At 41.2% G+C, this 21533-nt stretch overlaps 1 protein-coding gene across 4 annotated transcripts in view; it reads right to left on the reverse strand.

Annotated features, from left to right (window-relative positions):
- ACP3 (acid phosphatase 3) overlaps positions 1-21533 on the reverse strand; it is a 45873-nt gene that overhangs the window by 12212 nt on the left and 12128 nt on the right. For all 4 annotated transcript variants that reach the window (XM_003992120.4, XM_045037595.1, XM_019810704.2 and 1 more), the window contains 6 exons: positions 20799-20951; positions 16026-16124; positions 11547-11639; positions 9805-9937; positions 5369-5451; positions 3424-3527 (listed from right to left, as the gene is read on the reverse strand). In XM_003992120.4, the coding sequence (XP_003992169.2) occupies positions 3424-3527; positions 5369-5451; positions 9805-9937; positions 11547-11639; positions 16026-16124; positions 20799-20951 (665 nt within the window). The remainder of the gene's footprint in view (positions 1-3423; positions 3528-5368; positions 5452-9804; positions 9938-11546; positions 11640-16025; positions 16125-20798; positions 20952-21533) is intronic.

The following is a 21533-nucleotide window of genomic DNA, read 5'->3' on the forward strand; positions in this document are numbered from 1 at the left end:
CCAGACTCCCTTGTACCTAGGTGGGACCAAGTGACTACAGGTATTCCTTGGAGATGTTGTGGGTTTAGTTTCAGACTACTGCAAGAAAGCAAATATCACAATAAAGTGATTGAAAGGAATTATTTGATTTCCTAGTGCATGTAAAAGTCATGTATATTCTTCATAGTATTCTACTAACTGTGTAACAGCATATGTCTAAAAAATGTGTGTAACCTAATTAAAAATGCTTTATTGCTAAAAAATGCTAACCATCATCAGAGTTTTCAGTCAATTGTAATCTTTTTGCTGGTGGAGGGTCATGCCTCTGTATTGGTGACTGCTGACTGAAGGGTGGTGGTTGCTGAAGGTGAGGGTGACTGTGGCAATTTCTTAAAATAAGACGACAGTGAAATTTGCCACATCAGTTAGTTGACTCTTCCTTTCCTGAACAATTTCTCTGCAGCATGTGATGCTGTTTGACAGTATTTTACCCACAGAAGAACTTCCTTCAAAAGTGGAGTCAATCCTCTCTAACCCTGCCACTGCTTTATTAACTAAGTTCATGTGATATTCTAAATCCTTTGTTGTCACCTCAACAGTCTTCTCAGCATCTGCAGCAGAAGTAGGTTCATCTCAAGAAACCACTTTCTTTGCTCATCCATTCAAATTTTGCAATGAGATTGCAGCAATTCAGTCCCGTCTTCAGGCTCCACTTCTAATTCTAGTTCTCTTGCTGTTTCTACCACATCTGCACTGAAGTCTTAAACCCCAATCATCCATGAGGGTTTTGGAATCAACTTCTTCCAAACTTCTGTTAATGTTGATATTTTGACTTCTTCCCGTGAATCATGAATGTTCTTAACGGCATCTAGAACAGTGAATCCTTTCAATTTGCTTGGCCCCAATCCATCAGAGAGGAATCACTAGTGTATGGCATCTAGAGCCTTCCAAAATGTGTTTGTCAAATCATAAGATTTGAAAGTCAAAACTGTTCCTTGATCCATGGGCTGCAGAATGAATGTTGTGTTCTCAGGCATGAAAACATTAATCTCATTGTACATCTCCATTAGAGCTCTTGGGTGACCAGGTGCATTGTCAGTAAACAGTAATATTTTAAAAGGATATTTTTCTGAGCAGGTCTCAAAAGTAGGCTTTTGTAAAATACTATTTCAGTAAACCATGTTATAAACAGATGTGCAGTCATCCAGTTTAGATTTAGCATACTTCTTAAGGGTCTTAGGATTTCCCAAGTGGTAAATGAGCACTGGCTTCAACTTAAAGTCACTAGCTGCATTAGACCCTAACGAGGGAGACAGCCTGTCCTTTGAAGCTTTGAAGTCAGGCATTGACTTCTCTCTAGCTGTGAAAGCCCTAGATGGCCTCTTCTTCCAATAGAAGGTTGGTTCATCTACATTGAAAATGTGTTGTTTACTGCAGCCACCTTCATTAATGATCTCAGCTAGATCTTCTGGGTCACTTGCTGCAGCCTCTCCATTGGCATTTGCTGCTTCATCTTGCACTTTTATGTTATGGAGACGGCTTCTTTTCCTAGACCTCATAAACCAATCAATCTCTGCTGGCCTCCAGCTTTTCCTCTGCAGCTTCCTCCCTCCCTCAGCCCTCACAGAATTGAAGAGAGTCTGGGCTTGCTCTGGATTAGACTTTGGCTTAAAGGAATGTTGTGGCTGGTTTGATCTTTTATGGAGACCATTAAGACTTTCTCCATATAAGCAATAGACTCTTTTGTTTCCTTATCATGTATGTACTCCCTAGAGCAGCACTTTTAATTTCCTTCAAGAATTTTTCCTTTGCATTCACAACTTGGCTACCTGTGTGGCACTAAAGGTGTAGCTTTTGGCCTATCTCAGCTTTCAACATTCCTCCCTCACTAAGCTTAATCATTTCTAGTTTTTGACTTAAAGTTTGACACATGCAACTCTTCTCTTCACTTGAACACTTAGAGGCTGTTGTAGGGTTATTAACTGGCCCGATTTCAATATTGTTGTGTCTCAGGGAGTAGAGAAGCCCGAGGAGAGGGAAAGACAGAGTGAGAGTAAGAGTGAGAGTGAGAGAAAGAGAGAGACAGAGAGAGAGCAAGAGAGAGAACAAGAGAGAGAGAGAGAAAGTGGCCGGTTGGTGGAACAGTCAGAACACACACATTTATCTACTAAGTTCACAGTCTTATATGAATGTGGCTCACGGTGCCCCAATACAATTACAATAGTAACATCAAAGATCACTGATCACAGATCACCAAACAAATTTAATAATAGTGAAAACTTCAAAATATGGTGAGAATTATCAAAATGTGATACAGAGACACAAAATGAGCAATTGCTGCCAAAAAAAATAGCAGCTGTCAAAAAAATTGCTTGACACAAGTTTGCCACAAACGTTCAATTTGTAAACAGTGCAATAACTATGAAGTGCAATAAAGTGAAGTACAATAAAATGAGGTATGCCTATCATTTTAGCCAGTAGAATGCAAGCAGAAGTGATATGTGCCCCTTCTGGGTTGAGGTGGTTGATAAACAGGTTGTCTTCTCTACCCTCTCATTTCTTTCTGTAAGTTGCCTGCAGGTGAGCACAGCACTCTTGAAAACTATTGGTCCAAAAGATGGAAGCCTGGGAGTGCCTGGTTGGCTCAGTCGGTTAAGCGTCCGACTTCGGCTCAGGTCATGATTCGGTTCGTGAGTTCAAGCCCTGTGCAGAACTCTGTGCTGACAGCTCAGAGCCTGGAGCCTGCTTCGGATTCTGTGTCTCCCTCTCTCTCTCTGCCCCTCTCCCACTTGCGCTCTGTCTCTCAAAAATAAATAAACATTAAAAAAATTAAAAAATAAAAGATGGAAGCCTGGGTCCCCAAATCACACCATGGGTGAATCAACTCCTATTAGCCAGGGACATCTCTACTAGAGTATTAGATATGTGAGAGAGAAATGTCCATTGGGGTAAACCTCTGAGAATTACCCTTATTTGTTAATATATCTGGAAAACAGTTTTTAGGGGACTCAAAATTGACTCTAGTGGTGAAGACACAAGTTAAGATGCATACAAAGAGTTTGGATAAAATTGTTTCATGAAATCTGAAAGTGGAATAAAGCAATATTTTTAACTTAGTGAATTATTTTACATTTTACTTTACTTTAGTTTAATTTTATAAGAGAGAGTCCATGAGCAGGGGAGGGATAGAGGGAGAGGGAGAATCTTATGCAGGCTCTACGCCGATGCAGGGCTTGATCTCATGACCATGAATGAGGTCATGATCTGAGCCAAAATCAAGATTCGGATGCTCAACCAACTGAGCCACCCAGGTGCTCCTTTAGTATTTGATTTTAAATTTATGTACCTAACTGAAAATTAAATATTAAAAAATATTTAAGCTAATAATAATAAAACCTGAGATCAAGTGGTATTGATTGTGAAAAGCACCTTTTAGATACCTACCCATTCTCAAGATACAATTCCATTATGTGGCAGGAAGCATAGGGAGGAAGGATTCCATTGTAAACATCTAGTGCCATCTGCAAGCCAGCCACGGTAGTATCATGCTGTGGGGATTTGAAACAAATCATTTTTGATCTTTACCTCTGGTTCAGATGTACGTTCCATAGGTAGTTTGAAGCACTTGTAGAAAACCATGATGGTTTCCGATCCAATTAAATTTGCCATAACCCCAATGACTCAAGGGGTAGAGAGGGGAAGAACTAATTTTGGTTGAGCATCTGTTGTGTGCTAGGCAGTGAGACTTAAATACATATTATTTCCATTACAAAGATGAGCAAACAGACCCAGAGATATTAAGTAACTTGCTTAATGTCATATAACCCTGAAATGGAAGAAAATAAATTTGAGTCAAGTTTTCTGCTTTTGTCCCTTGCCTTTTCTAGCGGAACATCTCTGTTTTAGCTGGTTTCACTGATTTGCATTACATTTTAAAATATGTTGGAACACATTAGTGCTAGATTGTATTTCTTCTACAGATTAGAATAATCTGTGATTTTAAAGTTGGGGAAGAATATGTAAGGTTATAAATATCAGGGAAGACAAAAATGTAAGGAAATGGAGAGCACAGCTTAAAAGTAATTGTTAAAGGTTTATCCCAGTGTGGCTGGAAGGCATAGGGGACTGGTTTTTCAGTCTTAGTTTTGCCACTAATTAACTACACAATCTTTGAAAGTCCTCAGCTTCTCTATCGACAAACGGGCATAACATTTGGTTGCCTAAATTATATGGCAGTGTACATATATTAAAAAGGGGTTAGAACTAATTTACTAGAGAAAGAAATAGAATTACAGAATTATGACTTGCCAGAAATCATACAAGTTAGAACTGGAAAGCAGATGGGAAGCTAAAAAAATTGGCAGAATGGACTGGTTTCAGGAAGCCCTTCTCCAGGAAGCACTACACTCTGTTTCATCCATAAGCTCTTTGTCTTACCCCATTTAGAACCCCTGATCATAAACAAACTTCCTTGTATCCATAGTCACCTCATCCATCTTCCTGCAGAATGGAAACATGGCTTTCTTCAGCCAAACCACATCTGAGAAATCCTCTATCATGGAGAAGTGGGTGGGAAGCCGAGTCACCATGTTGCGTGTCCTGGTTCGCTGATCTTTGCAGACTCAGTCCATGCACGGCCATTTCAGTGCTCAATGCACCCCTCAAATCCCACCCTCCACCCCGCCAGCAGTGCCCATTTGCCTGACTCCTGCTCCAAGATGGAGGTCTTCTCTGAGACCTCTCTTTTTCTTCCTGCACCCAGTGTAGCTCTAACTTCAGGCTGCGGTCATTTGCCCCCTTGTCTCTCCTATTCCCTTTGCCACCTGGAGATTTTTATTTGGATGCTCCCTGGTGCTTCAAACCCAATTGTCTAATTCATTCCCCTGCCCCAGGAGCACCTCCGTTAATGGCTCCACCCTCCTTTTGGTCTTGGAGGCTTGAAACATGGCCTTCACCTGTGGGTTTACCTCCACGTCATTACTCTCTGTCCACATCTAATTCATGCTCTCCTTTTGGTTTGGAACAGAAATGATGCTTCCCCTCTCCGAGGCAAAGCTTTTACCTGTACTGCATTTCCATACTGCTTTGTATGGTATTTATGTCTTCCTGTCAGTTTTAGACTGTAAACTCAAGGGCCAGAATTAGGTGTTTAATTTTAAAATTAAAAATTTTAAATATAAAAGCAAAATAAAATTAAAAAATGCCAACCACATAGGTGGTCACATATACACATATTCAGGAGATCTGACAAATCAACATTGAAAAGCTTTGAAGAGCTGTCTACTATCTGCTGGGCATTAGGGAAATGATGATGAAGAAAATGAGGCTCCCTCCTTAAAGAAGTCACTTACTGGACAAATGGATATTGATTGGAGATGAAAATACTTACTGCAGAATACATGACAAGTTTTCTGTGGTTTGATGGCCGAGTTGCACTCTTCAGGTGATTGAGGATTTCACCGACCAGGACACCTTAAAGATAGATCAACAAAGGAGCTGAACCAAACGTGGGCTTATGTTTTAGTTCCTAAACTTTGTGTTTATTCCTACTTAGTGATTCTCTCTGCCATGATTCTCAAGACTTGAGAGGAAAAGAACTAACTTTGGTTGAGCATCTATTGTGCTTTATACACATTAGTTTACTGAACCTGACTTCTATCCCCCGTTTACACCGAGGAAGCTGAGGCCCGGCGACACACAGCGAGTCATATACAGGCTGTGCAAAGAGAGCTGCATTGGCACACTGGGACCCTACCACCCCCAGGTTTTGTTAAAGCTCAAGACAGGAGGTTGAGGAACTTGAAAGGAATTGCAAATGACATTTTTCAGACAGTTCTTAGTGAGTGCTCTTCTCCAGGGCAGCCGTGATGTGATAGCCTGGCACGTATTATGTCTCCCCCTCTTGCCTCTGTTCTCTTGGTCAAACCTGTGGGAGGCCGTGGGAAAAAGCAGCTCTCTGGATGTCTGTACAAGTCATGGGCTGTTTTCTGTGGCCCATTACTCCAGGTTACCCTGGGTATCACTATTAGGGGGCAGTCCGCATCTTTCATCTAAGGAATCCATCTGTCTTCAGTAGAGGAGAGCTCTTGCCCTTCATGTTTGTTGCTCCTGAGGTGATGAAGGCGGGTACACAACTCACAGTTTCCATGTCCTTGAAGGCTGAGGGGTACCTTGGAGTGCCAGGCATGGTCTTGAGGACATACTGCCCCAGGAACTTCCACAACCATCACCTGAAGACTCCTTATATCTCTGGTGTTTTTTTTACTACACGTGTACTCTCCTGGCTTCCCAGTGATCAGTTAGTTTTTGTCAAGAGCAGGGCATTGATGTTAACAGATGGAAGGTCATTCTGGACTCTGTGGTCCACTCAGCAAACACACACTGAGCAGCTACCATGGGCCAGATACTATGCTAGGTGAATCAGACTCCTGCCTTCGAAAATCTCTTAAAATAGTACACAGAGACTGTTTATTCATCTATATGCCAAGAGGCACAATAAAAGGCTAATTACAAAGGGAGGTGGTCTGTTCTTTCTGTAGATGCTGTGACTCCCTTGACTGGGAACGGAAGAAGCTAGATGCTGCTTCTCCAACGGGTCTACATCACTCTGCTTCAGAGAAGGTTGCTTTCTCAGAGTCCTTTAGGGATAACACCATCACCTACCAGCAACTTGCTCTGCAACAGGTAACTTTGAAGCTGCCTTCAGCATTGATAATGGGAGATGATATCAGCTCTTGGTTCTGAGGTGATTGTCCACCTTGCCCCCAGAAGAAACTAGGGGTAACTACCATAGTTATCCCCGGGCTCTGACATGCCAATTATTTTGCTTTATAGGAGGTGAAACTGAGGTTCAGAGACACTCAGCAACTTGTCCAAGATTCCACAACTTGTGCACAGGGGAGCTGAACTTCTCTGAACCCAGCATGTCTTAATCACTAGACTCCACTGTAGCGTGCACTAGCTTCTCCGTTCCCTGTTACATCATTTATTAACTGTATAAACCAGACAAAATATCACTGAGTGGAAGACATAAACTTCCCTTCCCACACTCTTGAGCTACAGCAGGGGCTGGCAAACTTTTTCTGCAAAGGACCAGACAGTGGACCATATGGTCTGCCATAACTGTTCACTCTTGGGTGGAAGCCCAAAACAGCCATAGTCCTACCTAAATGAATGAGTGTGGCTGAGTGTCAATAACATTTTATTTATAAAAAATAGGCAGCGGGCTGGATTTGGCTTGCAGGCTATAGTTTACTAACCTGTGGTCTATAGCAAGAAGAGGTTTACATTAATACAGATGTGACCAGCCATATATTCCTAAATGAACCTTAGGGATTTTCTTGGGGTGTGTGTGTGTGTGTGTGTGTGTGGCAAAATGTGGGTGGAGTGTGCATATTACCAAATTGTATCATCCCTAACACCAACTGGTAGAACAAAAGTTTTGGCAAAGATCAGAAGATACCAGTCAAAGTCCTGATGTTCCTGTGTGACTCTGTCACCTAGACAATATGTTTTTTTTTTCTGCAGGATTGTGTTCAGCCGCTTCATCATTCAACAAGCACGTAGTTGACAAATCTCTCTTGCCTAGCCAGATCCAAACAATAGGCTGAACTTGGGTTTTGGTAGGAATCATTCAGGAAACTATTCCCTGGTTTATCAATACACTGGACTTCTCCAGAAAACAGGGCAGGTGCGTTCACAGAGAAACCAGTCTTCAAAGTCCAAGACGGAAAGAACCCCTGAGGGAAAGACTCTTACAGACAGAATCTAGATGGGGAAACTGACTGAGCGGGGAAGTTATTTCCCTGAAATGCAATCTCTAGTAGTCAAAGGAAAAAAAGAAGAGGAACAAGCTGTGAGGAAAACCCCCATTTTTTATTCCTGTACAGAGTTCTACATCTATTATTAAACTATTCTCAACTTCTGCCTGGCTTTCTCTGCCCATTTCTTCACTGTTTCTTGCATCTAGAGAAGTGCTTCTGAACTTTCATGTTTTATGAGGTACCTCAGGATTTCATTATAATGCAGATTCTGATTCATCTGGCCTGGGGTGGGGCCTGAAATTTCTGCATTTCTAACCAGAGGCTTGGTGAGGCTGAGATTACTGCCCCATGGACTGCATTTTGAGTAGTGAGAGGCTGAATTCCTCAGCCCGTCATGACTAGGTTGAGGGACCTCAATCAAGAACCCTGTCTCTACCATCTGATGTGGCTTGGGATGGAGTCACACTTCTAAGGCCTGGTGGTTCAGGAATAAGACCCGGTGTATGTGTAGTCAACAAGGCCCAACTTCCACCCTCTGCCTCCTTTCCTGTTTAGCACATCAGATTGGGCTGCTTCCTGGTCTCTGTCCCTACACCCAGCCCTGAATGAACATCTGCCCAGTCTGGTCCAACAACCAGGATGCTTTGCCTCTGTGTATTCTCCTGGGGCTCTGCTGAACTTGTCCTGACCCCGCCAGTGAATAGGGTCTGGCAATGGTTGGAGTCTTGATGTGATTGCCCTTTTTTTCTCAAACTGTCTAGAGTATATGACTTGGAAATTCTAATCCTGTGGCTTAGAATTTCTTCACTGTTATGTCAACCTGCCATAATGGACTATCTTACTCTCCATCCTTACTTTTATTTATTTTGAGAGGGAGAGAGAGAAGAGAGAGAGCGAGAGAGCGAGAGCGAGAGAGAGAGAGAGAGAGAGAGAACAAGCAGGGCAGGGGCAGACAGAAGGAGAGACAGAATCCAAGCAGACTATACAATCATTGCAAAGCCCGACATGGGGCTCGAACTCACAAACTGTGAGATCGTGACCTTAGCCAAGATCAAGAGTCAGATGCTTAACGGACTGCGCCACCCAGGCGCCCCTCTCCATCCTTACTTTTAATGCCTATATTAACAACACCTGAATCTGACGCTTCCTTTGGTATCTTGGCTTGGCCACCCAACTGCCCTCAGAAGCATCACATGTATCTCTATCCTGCCTGGTCCTAGCTTCTTTCGTCCACCCACCTATCCTGATTATAAGGATTTGGCATCCTCTTGCCTGGTCTCCTTTTGTTATGATAGGATGTCCTCCACAATGAAGGGCCAAATCCAGCTGAAAGGAAGCATCACTGAGAAATAAACACCTTCCACCCCCAATGGGAACATTTAAGCTGGGTCATAAACTTGTCAGTTGCAGTATGTGTTAATCTACAGGACACAATTAGCCTGAAAAATATGTTTTATTAACTTAAACAGTGGATACCACCAAGAATTTTGGGAAAATGGGCCCCTTTTGTCATACTTCCCCCTTGAAAAATTCATACTATAGGCCACCAGACACAATTGCTTTTCATGGAGCTCTGATACAAAATCATTGAGGCACCTGGGTAGCTCATTTGGTTAAGCCCCTACTTCAGCTCAGGTCATGATCTTACGGTTCGTGAGTTCGAGCCCTGTGTCAGGCTCCATGCTGACAGCTGGAGCCTGGAGCTTGCTTTGGATTCTGTGTCTCCCCCTCTCTCTCTGCCCCTCCCCTGCTCATGCTCTTTCTCTCTCAAAAATAAACATTAAAAAAGTTAAAACAACAACAATAAAAGCCTTAATTGTTTGAAAGGATGAAAAGTATCATTTACCTTTATCCCAAAGCTTCCATTTTCCAGATAGGAAAACTAAGGCCCAGAGTGGGCAATGTTAATGAGTATAAAAACACATAATGTTTATTGACAGTGTATTATGTGCCAGGTACTATTTGTCCTAAGCTTTTTGAATACATACGTTTATCGAATACATGTGTATATATCACTCAACCACAAATCCAATACGCTCCTTTCACTTTCTTATATACTTACCCCCCTGCAGTCGAGATTTCTCTTTCTGCTTGTGAATTCCATAGACAGACAGGATGGACAATTCTGATAATTCTTTCAACTTAGTCATGGTGTCCTCTGTGGCCCAGGAGGGTAAAGTGAAATTGTGAACACTCTGTAGCAGAGAAAAAGGGAAGAAAATGTGTATTTTTATTTGTTAACTTTTTTGTCCTCTTTCCACCACAAGAACTCCTGGGTCTAGGCTTTCTTGTCCTGACATTTGTCTCTAGGAAACCTTTCCTTTGTGATAAGTAGTGGTATTAATTTTCAGAAGAAAAATTCACAGGGACTAATTTGCCCCTTCCTACCAAGCCCATAGCTTTTGGCTTAACTGAGGGTCCAAAGGATGATTCCTATTTTGCAAAGTAAGGGTGAGATAGGGTAAAAATGTACCTCATTCCTTTATGAAAGGTTTAGAAATCTATTAACCTGTGGGGAAGGTGACACTGACAGGGTTTGATGATGTTTTCCTCAAAGCTGAATGAACGTCCTGAGAGGATAGCTGGGAGAGGCAATATATTTCTGGAACCTTCAGTACCAGACCCCCACTCCCATTAGCTCCAGTTCACTGACTCCCGCGAAAGTGCACTTTATATACAGTAGACTCTTTGTGAAACTTTTTAAACGGATGAACAAGCTGTATAGCATGGTGGGTAAAGGCTTTGTGCCAATATTTATTACTTGCTATGAAAAATTGATTAAGACTCCCCCAGATTCGAAACAGGAGAGACAGAGAGACAGAGAATTCTTGAAAGAGGAGATCAAAGTGGAGAGGCCCAGAGAGGAAATAAGTGGGAGGGAGGAGAAAAGGAAACCACGCACCACACCCACATTATGGAACAGCTCAAATCAACCCAGGGTAAGGAAGAAAGAAAAGAAATCAAGACTTGAACCAAAATGTGGGCTCTTGTCCCCACTAAGGAGTCTTTTGTAAAGCTAACGAATCTTCCTTGAAACAGGGGCTAATGATAAAGTGAAAATATTGGGAGAGTCGTGTGTACTTTTAGGCAATGAACTCGATCATGAAAGGGGGCAAACTGTGTCATTTGTTACTAAGATGAACTATGAAAGTAATTGCTGTCCCCAGACATTCATGATGGCCTCAAGATCAGAGGTGGCTGTAAATCGTGTGGGTGGTCAGAATTTTGCCCCAGGATTCAGGGAGCCTGGTAGGGAAAACAGGATTATAGAGTACCCCTTTGGGCCAGTAGGTGGTGCATAGTGAGTGAAAAATACCATGTAGGCTTGAAAACCTCAAAGGTCATTGATCCAGCTACAGAGTTTATTTCGTATGCATTGTACCGCAAGGAAGAGATTCCCGATAAACCAATTTCAATAACCTGGTTTCAAGTTGGCTTGCTTATTTCTATATCCAGAAATGAGGTGCCTTTTTTCCCCTGTCTATTCAATAACATTGCTGCTTTCATTACAATCCATGACAGGAGCCCAGCATTCCTGAGTGACTGAAAAATAAGTACACGGCAAGGCACAAAAGAAAAGCAATTTTGCGTGCAATTTTCTAAAGGGTGAAAACATAAATAATGGAGAGAAAAAGTCAGAATTTTTAAGTTCATATAAAGAAGGCTTGAATTATGTTTCAATGTCAAAGGAAGCATAAGTAACATATCTGCCAAAAAGTGAAAGAAAATGTATTCATCTGTCTCAAAATAGGCAGGGGTCATAAAATCAGATTGCAAGTTAATCTTTGATAATTTTTCTTTTACCTCACAAAATAAAGGGTCATAGACTTTAGTCCACATTCCAAAAAGGTCCCGGGTATGGTATCCTGTAAATGTTGGCAAGGTTTCTATAAAATCCTGAAACACACACAGAGGGAGAAAACATTTCTACATTAGAGACTCTTAATTTCAGCATTATGAATATTTGGGGCTAATTTTGTTGTGGGGAGTGCCCTATGTTTTGTAGGACATTTGGCTGTCTCCCTGACCTGTATCTACCAGATGAACAGCATGGCATCATCCCTCATCCCTCAGCTGTGACAACCCAAAGTGTCTCCAAACATTCCCAATGTTCCCTGTGGGGCAAATTTGCCCCCATTGAGAGCTGTGCTGTTCTTCACATGAAAGTGAACCTGGAATATTGGCTGTGGTAATACAAACCTGAAGAATTTTACGAACGCTAATTGATTACTTAAAAAAAATTTTTTTTAACATTTATTTATTATTGAGAGACAGAGAGACACAGAGCGTGAGGGGGAGAGGGACAGAGAGAGAGGGAGACACAGAATCCGAAGCAGCTCCAGGCTCTGAGCTGTCAGCACAGAGCCCGACGCGGGGCTCGAACTCACTAACTGAGAGATCATGACCTGAGCTGAACTCGGTCGCCCAACCAACTGAGCCACCCAGGCACCCCACTAATTGATTAGTTTTAATGATTACATTCAAATGTGGGCACATGCTGGCTTACTGCCACGTGCTCCTGGTTTGTCTTGGAACCAGGCCAAGTGTACTACCTCAAATGTTTTTTTGGAAATAGGTGAAGTATAACTCACATATACAAATGACTGGGCAAGGTGGGAAGGGGAAGCAGGTCTTAGGCCAACACACCTCAGGAATATACAGCAGAAACTGGACCTGATATCTGGCGATCAATTTGGGAGGGACGCACACATTTCTCTAGATTCTGGATTATTCTTGTATTGTCATGATAATAACACCTACTGTTCAGCTACCTGCCTGATGGATTTGGCAGCAATTTCTGGGAATCCTTTTGAAAGATATTATATGGTGGATAAATTTTCTAGGAAAATATAATTTGCCAATATTAACCTAAACAAATCTTCTTAAACTAAATTAATTATTAAAGATCCCCCCTCTAAACGAAACGAAATCAAACCAAGTAACAGCTCTGGGGCCAGATAACTTTACAGAGGAATTCTACCAAGATTTTCAAGAGTAAGTTATTCTAATGCTGTTTTAACTGTTATAGAGTGTGGAAAAAGAAAAAAAGAAAAAAACTTCCAAAACATTTTTCTGAGTAAGTGCAACACTGACACTGACAAAAGACTGGCCAGAAAACTATAGTCCAATGGTGCTTTGAATATGAATACAAAAGGTCTAAGTAACATATTAACAAATAATTCAATATCCAAAGAAAGGGCTTGATTCTAGACATGTAAAGATGACTCAATAGTAGCAAATCTATGAAAATAATTAATCTTAGTAATTGATCCAAGGAGTAAAATAACTTAATTATATTTAAATAATGTTAAAAAGACTTTTCAAAAAATTAAACACCACTATTGATTAAAAACAATCAACACAATAGGAATGATAGCTAGTTCCTTAACTTGATACAAATATCTTTATTTGGTCCTAAAGCCAACATGCTTAATAGATAAAAAATAAGACAAAGATGTCCTCTGCCAATACTATTATGTCATACCGTACTTTAAGTATTGGCCAGTGCTGGGGCGCCTGGGTGGCGCAGTTGGTTAAGCGTCTGACTTCAGCCAGGTCACGATCTCACGGTCCGTGAGTTCGAGCCCTGCGTCAGGCTCTGGGCTGATGGCTCAGAGCCTGGAGCCTGTTTCTGATTCTGTGTCTCCCTCTCTCTCTTCCCCTCCCCCGTTCATGCTCTGTCTCTCTCTGTCCCAAAAATAAATAAACGTTGAAAAAAAACCTTTTTAAAAAAAAAAAAAAAAAAAAGTATTGGCCAGTGCAAATATGCACAAGAAATCAGAGGCATAAATATTGGAAAAATAGAGATAAGCCATATTTGTTTGCAGATGTTATAAGCCTGGAGCAAACTTAACAATAAATGTAAAGACTTAAATGAAGAAAACCTTAAAAAATTCCTAAAGATAAGGGGCGCCTGAGTGACTCAGTTGGCTAAGCATCCAACTCTTGATTTTGGCTCACAGGTTAATGGGTTCGATCCCTGCATCAGGCTCCTGATGCTGATAGTGCAGACTGCTTGGGATTCTTTCTCTCTCTCATCTCTGCCCCTCCCGCGCATGCTCTCTCTCTCAAAATAAATAAATAGACTTGAAAAAAAAATCTTGAAGATGAGAATAGGAACATGTACCATGTTCTTAGAAAGGAAGACTCAATATCATAGAATTGCAAATTCTCCAAGTTAATATATAAATTTAATCTGACTCCAATAAAAACACTAAAAAGTGAAAAAAAAGTGATTTTGGAACTCAGACAAGTGGACTCTAAAGTTCGCAAAGAAAATAAAAACATAGTCATGAAAAACCAGAAAAGTAGAGAGTGAAGGGTGACAAGCCTTTTAGATATTGAAGTCTGTATAAATGTTACTAAGTGTAACAGCGTAGTTTTGGCTAATGAAACGTAAAAATAATTGAATAAAAAGTCCAGCTACAGACCACATACACTGGGGAATTTTAATATATATAATAAGAAAAAGGTGGGAAAAAGGGGAACTGTTCAATAAATAGTGACAGGGTGATTAGGGAAATATGGAAAAACTTAAGCAGGTTACAAATTTCGCAGCTCACACCAGCATAAACTATAAATGGGCCCACTATGTAAATGTATGATACAGTGGAATTAGAAGAAAACATTGAAGACTTCCTTTATTACCTAGGAGTGGGAAAAACTTTTCTAAATATGACTACAAATATACAAACCATATATGAACACATCAGCACACTTAAGACTATGCCCTAGCAAAAACACTGTAAACAACGTCAATAGGCAAACAATAGAAATAATGCCCTTTATGGAACAGGAAAAAAATGTCAAAATACAGGGAGAAAGCTCCTAAAATTTATAGAAAAGAGAAAAGCAATAACTCAAAGGATAAATGGTAAAGGGATATGAAGACAACAAGAAATACAAAAGACATTTAACTAGATAAAGATATCCAAAGTTCACTCATCATAAGAGAAAAGTACAATAGCACAATGCTCTATAATAATGATGGTACTGGGCTTCCTTGTCTTGTTCCTGACTTTAGAGGGGATGCTTCTAATGATAACATTTTTTAACATACAGATTGGCAAATCTCCTCAAAGTTGTCTACACATTGTTGGCAAGGCTATAGAGAAACAGGCAATCTTGTGCATTGTTGATAGGGGTAGCCATTAGTATAATCACTTTGGAGGATATTTTGATAATATTTCCAATTGCCCCAGATTTTCTACTTCTGGGATACTATTCCACAGATATTCTTACGAAATGATTTAGATGCACAAGATACTCATACAGACTGTAAATGACTGGAAATGACTCACTTGTCTATCAATATGAACTGGTTAGAGAAAGTATGGGAGGTCCATGGATTCAAATGCAGTTATAAAAAAATGAGGAAACTCTTTATGTACACATATAGAAATATTTCTAAGATCTATTAATTGAAAAAAACCCAAAGTGTCCAACCTTGTGAATATAGTATACCACTATTGTGTAGCAAAGAGGAAACCACCAAAATATATTCATATTTATTTGCATGTGCATAAAGAAACTGCAAGACTTTATAAGAAAATACTGCCAGCAATTACCTGCGGGGTCTTTAAGAGACTTTCCACTGTATTTAATGTATTAGAGATTCAAAATATTATTTTTTCTTAAAAAAAATACTTAACGTTTATTTAGTTTTGAGAGACAGAGAGAGAGAGACAGAGCACAAGTGGGGAAGGGGCAAGGAGGGAGTAAGACATAGAATGCAAAGCTCTGAGCTGTCAGAACAGAGACCGATGCGGGGCTTGAACCCACAAACCATGAGATCATGACCTGAGCTGAAGTCGGATGTTTAACCAACTAAACCACCCTGGTGCCCCCAAAATATTTTTAAAAGTACGAAGCATTGTATCTATCTTTTGCATAGTATTAAAAAGGGGTATTTTGCAAAGTGGAAACATAAAATAAAAAAGATTATCCTTTATGTATGAAGATAAATGGTCCCAACCCCTCAACCTCAATAAGGCAGATCATTTTAGACTTGCATTTATTCTGACCTAGCTATGCACTTTCGTCTGGCTCCTTCAGACACACGGGTATAGGATTAGAAAGGGACTGGCTTCGTTATTAGCTTGTGGTCTCACACAGGGAAGGGGACCGGGTAGAGATGACTGACCCTCACTAAACATTTTAACCCATTGCTATAACCAGCCACTGGCAGACACATTCCTCCCACATGTTTAAGAAGCTGGAGTTTCATCCTTTGTCTTTGGCCCTTTCACCTCTGCACACCACTAAGTGACACCATTTTTTAACCTTATAAGGATGCAGCCTCTTCTGGAATTCCTCCGATTTGAGAGTCTCATCCTTAAGTTCTTTAAACCGAGGGCAGTCCCCGAAAGGCAGGTACAGCAACTGAGGACAAAAGAAAAATCATAAATTCTTTGTTGGAAGAACTTTTCACTAAAGAAGCAGTAGACATATTTTAAGCCTCATTAGGTACAAAGTGACCTGAATAAAAGATTAAAATGTGTTTTCAGCTGAAAGGAAATTCTAAAATTGAGGAAAAGGAGATAAATGGTCTGTAGGTCTTAAAGAGTAGGATATGTACCCAGAACTGAAAAGCTTTTTTTTTTCTTCTTTCATGAATTTGCCTAAGTAGGACTATATCATTGGTAAAAGAGTCACACTTCCTGGTTTTCCATGTTGGTATGATTATCTTGCTTCCTACTGGACCTCTTTCATTTCTAGCACAAATTGCACATGTATGTGCACATGCACCCCCTTCCCCCCCCACCCCACATAAGTATGGAGAAATGAATAAGAGGTTCTGGAAAGAATCTTAAGAGATTGATTAACCATTCATTGACTTGGATTCTTGCAAGTTTGCAGGCTGTTAAAATAAGGGCATATACTAAATATGTAGAAAAATACATTTAAAAACCCATTATGAGGACAAAGGGATGAGTTTAAATTCAACAATCTTTTGTAGTCTTAATATAACCTACAGGTTGGTGACTCTTCAGCTTATTTTGCTGCTCTAACTTTTCATTTGTGGCTGGTCTCGTATTTCAAGCCTTCGGTGGACATCACGACTTGGATGTTTCTTTCTCCTCAAGTTTAACATGTACAAAACTGAACTCAACTTCATTTTTAACCATTTTACTTCTGTAATCTCCTTACTTTTGCAATGGTAACATTTATCATCCTATTTCATAGACTACTCAGTTGTTTGTTTACTTTCAAAATATATCCAAAATAGACCCCTCTTCATTTTATTCATCGTTCCCTCCCAGTCCAAACCACCGTAACCTGTGCTTCAATTAATGCAAGGGCCTGCTATTTGGTCAGTAAGCATACACTCTTTCTACCTTCACAATTCATTCTCCACACTGCAGTTACCCTAATCCTTTTCACATCATCTATCTATCTATCTATCTATCTATCTATCTATCTATCTATTTCTGAGAGAGACAGAGACAGCATGGGAGGAGGAGGGGTAGAAAGCGAGCAAGAGAGAACTGCAAGCAGGCTCTGCACTGACAGCACAGAGCACGATGTAGGGCTTGAACTCATGAAACCATGATTTCACAACCTGAGCCGAAACCAAGAGTTAGACATTTAACTGACTGAGCCACCCCAGGGGTCCCTAGCGTTTCATTTTTATAAACACAAATCTTTCCAAAGCATCAATCAGACCACACCATTCTGGCTTTCATCTTACTTGCTAGAATCCAAACTCAGCTAACTCTAGAGATCTCGTTGCCCTGCTTTCCTGCTACTGCCCCTTCACCCACTCCTCTCCAGCAACACCGTCGGCCTCCTTACTATCCCCTGAGCTCACAGGCTTGGGGGCGCTGCAGACGGTCCCCTGCCTGAGACTGTGCCCCGGGTGACTCTCACCAGCCTCTTCTAGCCATTCTTTCTTGCTTTATCTTCTTCAAAGACCTCATCGCCATTTGAAATCGTTACTATTTTTTACTTCTTTATCATCTGTTTCCTATAAAATACAAACTCGAGGACAGTCAGGATCTTGTCTCTCTTGTTCACTGCTGTGTTGACAATGCCTCAAACAGAGCCTGGCATAGGAGTAGCTACTCAGGAAACTTGTTTTCTTAATAACTTGCTTCCTGACTCTGTCTCATTTGTCTTACTTTGCTTTCTTTCCTCTAATGTCTTTTGCATCTAATTTCAGACCTTCATCTCCTCATTGCTGAATTGCTTCCCCAGATATTCTCAGATGCTCCAGTATCCTTTGCTTCCCAACCACTGTCAGACAGGTGCCTCAGACCACCACTTATCATGTGTGCATGGTACTGAAGAATGAATGTGCACAGGTTTATGTCTGCTGCTTTACATCTTCATTTCCCTGCATGACTTTCTAATTTTTCCACAGAACGAATGACACTGTGAAGGGAAAAGGGACAGGGCTGTTCATTTAAAGGCCTAGGTTTCAATGAATTACTCAACCTTCCTAGTCTTTAGTTTTCTCATCCCACACATTGAAATGAGAGAGGCTGAAAATAAGTGGGATAATCACCTAAACATCTGACCAGCATTTTGTAATTAACAAAATTTTTCATTTCTTAACCAACTGGGTTTTCATGAATCGTCATGAAATAGGTGGGTGCTGTTGTTCCCACGTTACAGAAAAGGACACTGATGCGGGGGGAGGGGGTGACTTGAGGTCAAGTGTCTGAAATGGTAGTTGGCTCTCAGACCTAGGTTTCTCCAGCTTTAAATGCAGCCTTCCTTCTTTTTTTCAGTTTATTTATTTGGGAGGAGGGGGCAGTGGGGAGGGGTAGAGAGAGAGGATCCCAAACAGGCTCCATGCTGTCAGCGCAGAGCCCGACATGGGGCTTGATCTCATGAACCATGAGATGATGACCTGAGCTGAAATCAAGAGTCAGACGCTTAACTGATGGAGCCAACCAGGCGCCCCTAATGCAGCCCTCCTATATCACACTGCCACTTAGTCCCAAGATTCCCCCTGGCTATTCAATTTGGATTCTTTAATCTGTGTCCAATATAGTTATTCAGCCATTTTCATTCTTTCTAAATACGAACTCTGGACACAGAAGGGCAAACCCTCTGTATATTCACCCACTGCCATGTTTTGGGGCTGCTTTCTTCTCCTTTCCTTCCTTCCTCCAAGGTCTGGTGTGAGCTCTCACTCCCTCCACGAAGACTCTGTCATTACGGGCTGCCCTGTGGCAGCTCCACGTGTGTGTTTCTCTGGGCTCCTCCAGCACGGGCAGCTTATACTTGGATCATCAACCCACCACTTGTATTGTGGTCTGCACGTGTCACACATGCGAGTCTTTTGTAATCAAGTGGATGATAAATTAGGGAAGGAACCTGGCCTTATATTTCTCTTTGGCACTTAGCACAGCTCTGGGAATAACTGTGTGTTGATTGATTTTGTCAGATTTCTTAGCTGATGTTAGAACTGTTTTCATCTTAGCACGTAGCTGGAAGCCATGATAATCTTGCTTGCTTCTCTCTCCCTCACTCTCCTTGTTTCTCTTTTCCTCTTCTAATAGCTCCTATATTCTCTTTACTACATAATTTAATTACTAGCTTTCAGGATTAAGGGTTAAACAACTACCTTGGTCTGCACCGGCTAAATTTGGTTCTGCTGTCCAGTGTCTATCTTTGCAGAAAAGGCTGTGGCAAATGTGATTTTTTTTTTCTTTTTGGAAGACAATATTCACCAACTCCTAAGAACACTGATCATCATAATATTTTACTCCTGATTCTGTTGAAGAAAAAGAGGTACAAATAAATCATCCTATCTTTTCAGGAAACATCAGAACGACTGGTTAAAGTAGAGTTACCTGGAGTGAGGTTGACAGGCTCAGGCTGTTTCTACAAAGTATTTGGGAAATATTCTTACGTCATTAGATGCAACAGTTCAGTCAAATGTCTAGGAGTACTGGCAGGGCAAAGAGGACAGTGGCCTGCCCCAGGGGGTCTCTGGGCAACAATCCGGGTGCAGAAGTTGTGCTAAGCCCCAGCTACAGAGAAATGACATGGTCATGCTTACAATGTGACTGCAGGGGAATCAGGATGGATTCCTTGTCCCAAACTATTTCCTTCATCTAGTCTTAAATCACGCATCTGGGAGATTAGTTAGATGTATTTAATACTATTAAAATAAAGCAATTCCTCTGAAAATGTTAAAGAGTTCTTGGTCCCTCCTATGCAGTGCAAATAAATTTGAGAGCTTCTCTTATATAGCCTCATTCAGGCAGCTTGGTTTATGGTACTGGTTCTCACACTCAGCTGTCCACTGGAAACATCTAGGGAGATGATTTTAAAAGTACTCATATCTGCATCCCAGCCTTAGATATTCTGATTTGTTGTGGAGAGTGCCCTGGGTGCCAGGATTTAAAACATTCTCAGGTAATTCTAATATAATAACTTTGAGAACCACTATTTTACAGGGAAGGAAATTGCTCTGGAATGACCCAGGCCTGGTTCTAGTCCCAGTTGTGATGCTTACCAGCTTTGTGGGACTGAGCCCATTTTATTTTTCTGAGTACTTATATCCCTGGATATAAAAGGAGAACACTAATATTGTCCATTCAAGATTGTTACAAAAGGTAATATGATGACACGTATAAAGTGCTAGTCACTAACTCTGTACTCAAATCTTTCTTTTTTCCCCTACCTCGGAATGAGAGTTTCATGTGGGGATGGGTGTTTTGTAGGGAGAGAGGTCTTAGAGTGTTCTGGAAGAAAGAGAACCCTATGCAGGGCGCCAAAAGCCTGGGAATTGAAGGTAGAACAAGGGGAACCCCGTGTGTGTGCATGTGTGTGTGTGTGAAGATGGAAAGGGATGAACTGCCATTCGGTGAAAGAGTAGCACAACAAAGTCGATGATAAAGATCCAAGCTGAGATTCTGTTCCTACTCTCTATTGCCTGGGGATTTCTGTGTCCTACTTTGTCCCTTGTGCCTTTATTAGAAAAGGATTGAGATCGCACAGACCAAGCAGTGTCCAGACCTCCAAGCCCACAAGTACTGGACAACCTGCCTTCCTCCTCCTCAGCCCCAGGGGATGTCCTGGTTATCCCAGAATACTGACCCGATCTTCAGAAAGAGAGATTGTGTGCACCGGGATGGGCTGCCATGGTAGGCTGGGATTCCAGATGCTGATACCCTCTGGGGGAAATAGGCCTGCAAGGTTTGTCATAGCACTCATCAAAGTCCGGTCAACGTCCGTGCTTTGAATGTAAACCTAGAGTGGGGAAAATCAAAGGAGAATCCAATCAGTTGGAACTGTGGGTTTTCCACTGTGAAGAGTATTTTTGAGAAAGGCCAGGACCCTCACACCAAAACATTAGCATCATGATCATAGTATCTATGGAGATAGAGACAGTATGATGAGAATGCGTATGTCAATAGCTGAATTGACAAAAGAGATCAATTAAGTGGTGGCTACTTACCAAGCCAAAGTATTTGCCAATAGTTATCCATAAATTTTTTTAACTTATTCATATTCATAAATTTTTTAGGAATAAAATGTTTGTATAAAGAGGAGTATATTGGGGGGGCCTGGGTGGTGCAGTCGGTTAAGCGTCCGACTTCAGCCAGGTCACGATCTCGTGGTCCGGGGGTTCGAGCCCCGCATCAGGCTCTGGGCTGATGGCTCAGAGCCTGGAGCCTGTTTCCGATTCTGTGTCTCCCTCTCTCTCTGCCCCCCCCCCATTCATGCTCTGTCTCTCTCTGTCCCAAAAATAAATAAACGTTGAACAAAAAAAATAAAGAGGAGTATATTTGTAAATAAGATCTCTGACTTGTATAAGTTCCTTGGAAAACA

This window comes from Felis catus, chromosome C2 (assembly GCF_018350175.1).
Source record: "Felis catus isolate Fca126 chromosome C2, F.catus_Fca126_mat1.0, whole genome shotgun sequence".
Taxonomy (NCBI): domain Eukaryota; kingdom Metazoa; phylum Chordata; class Mammalia; order Carnivora; family Felidae; genus Felis; species Felis catus.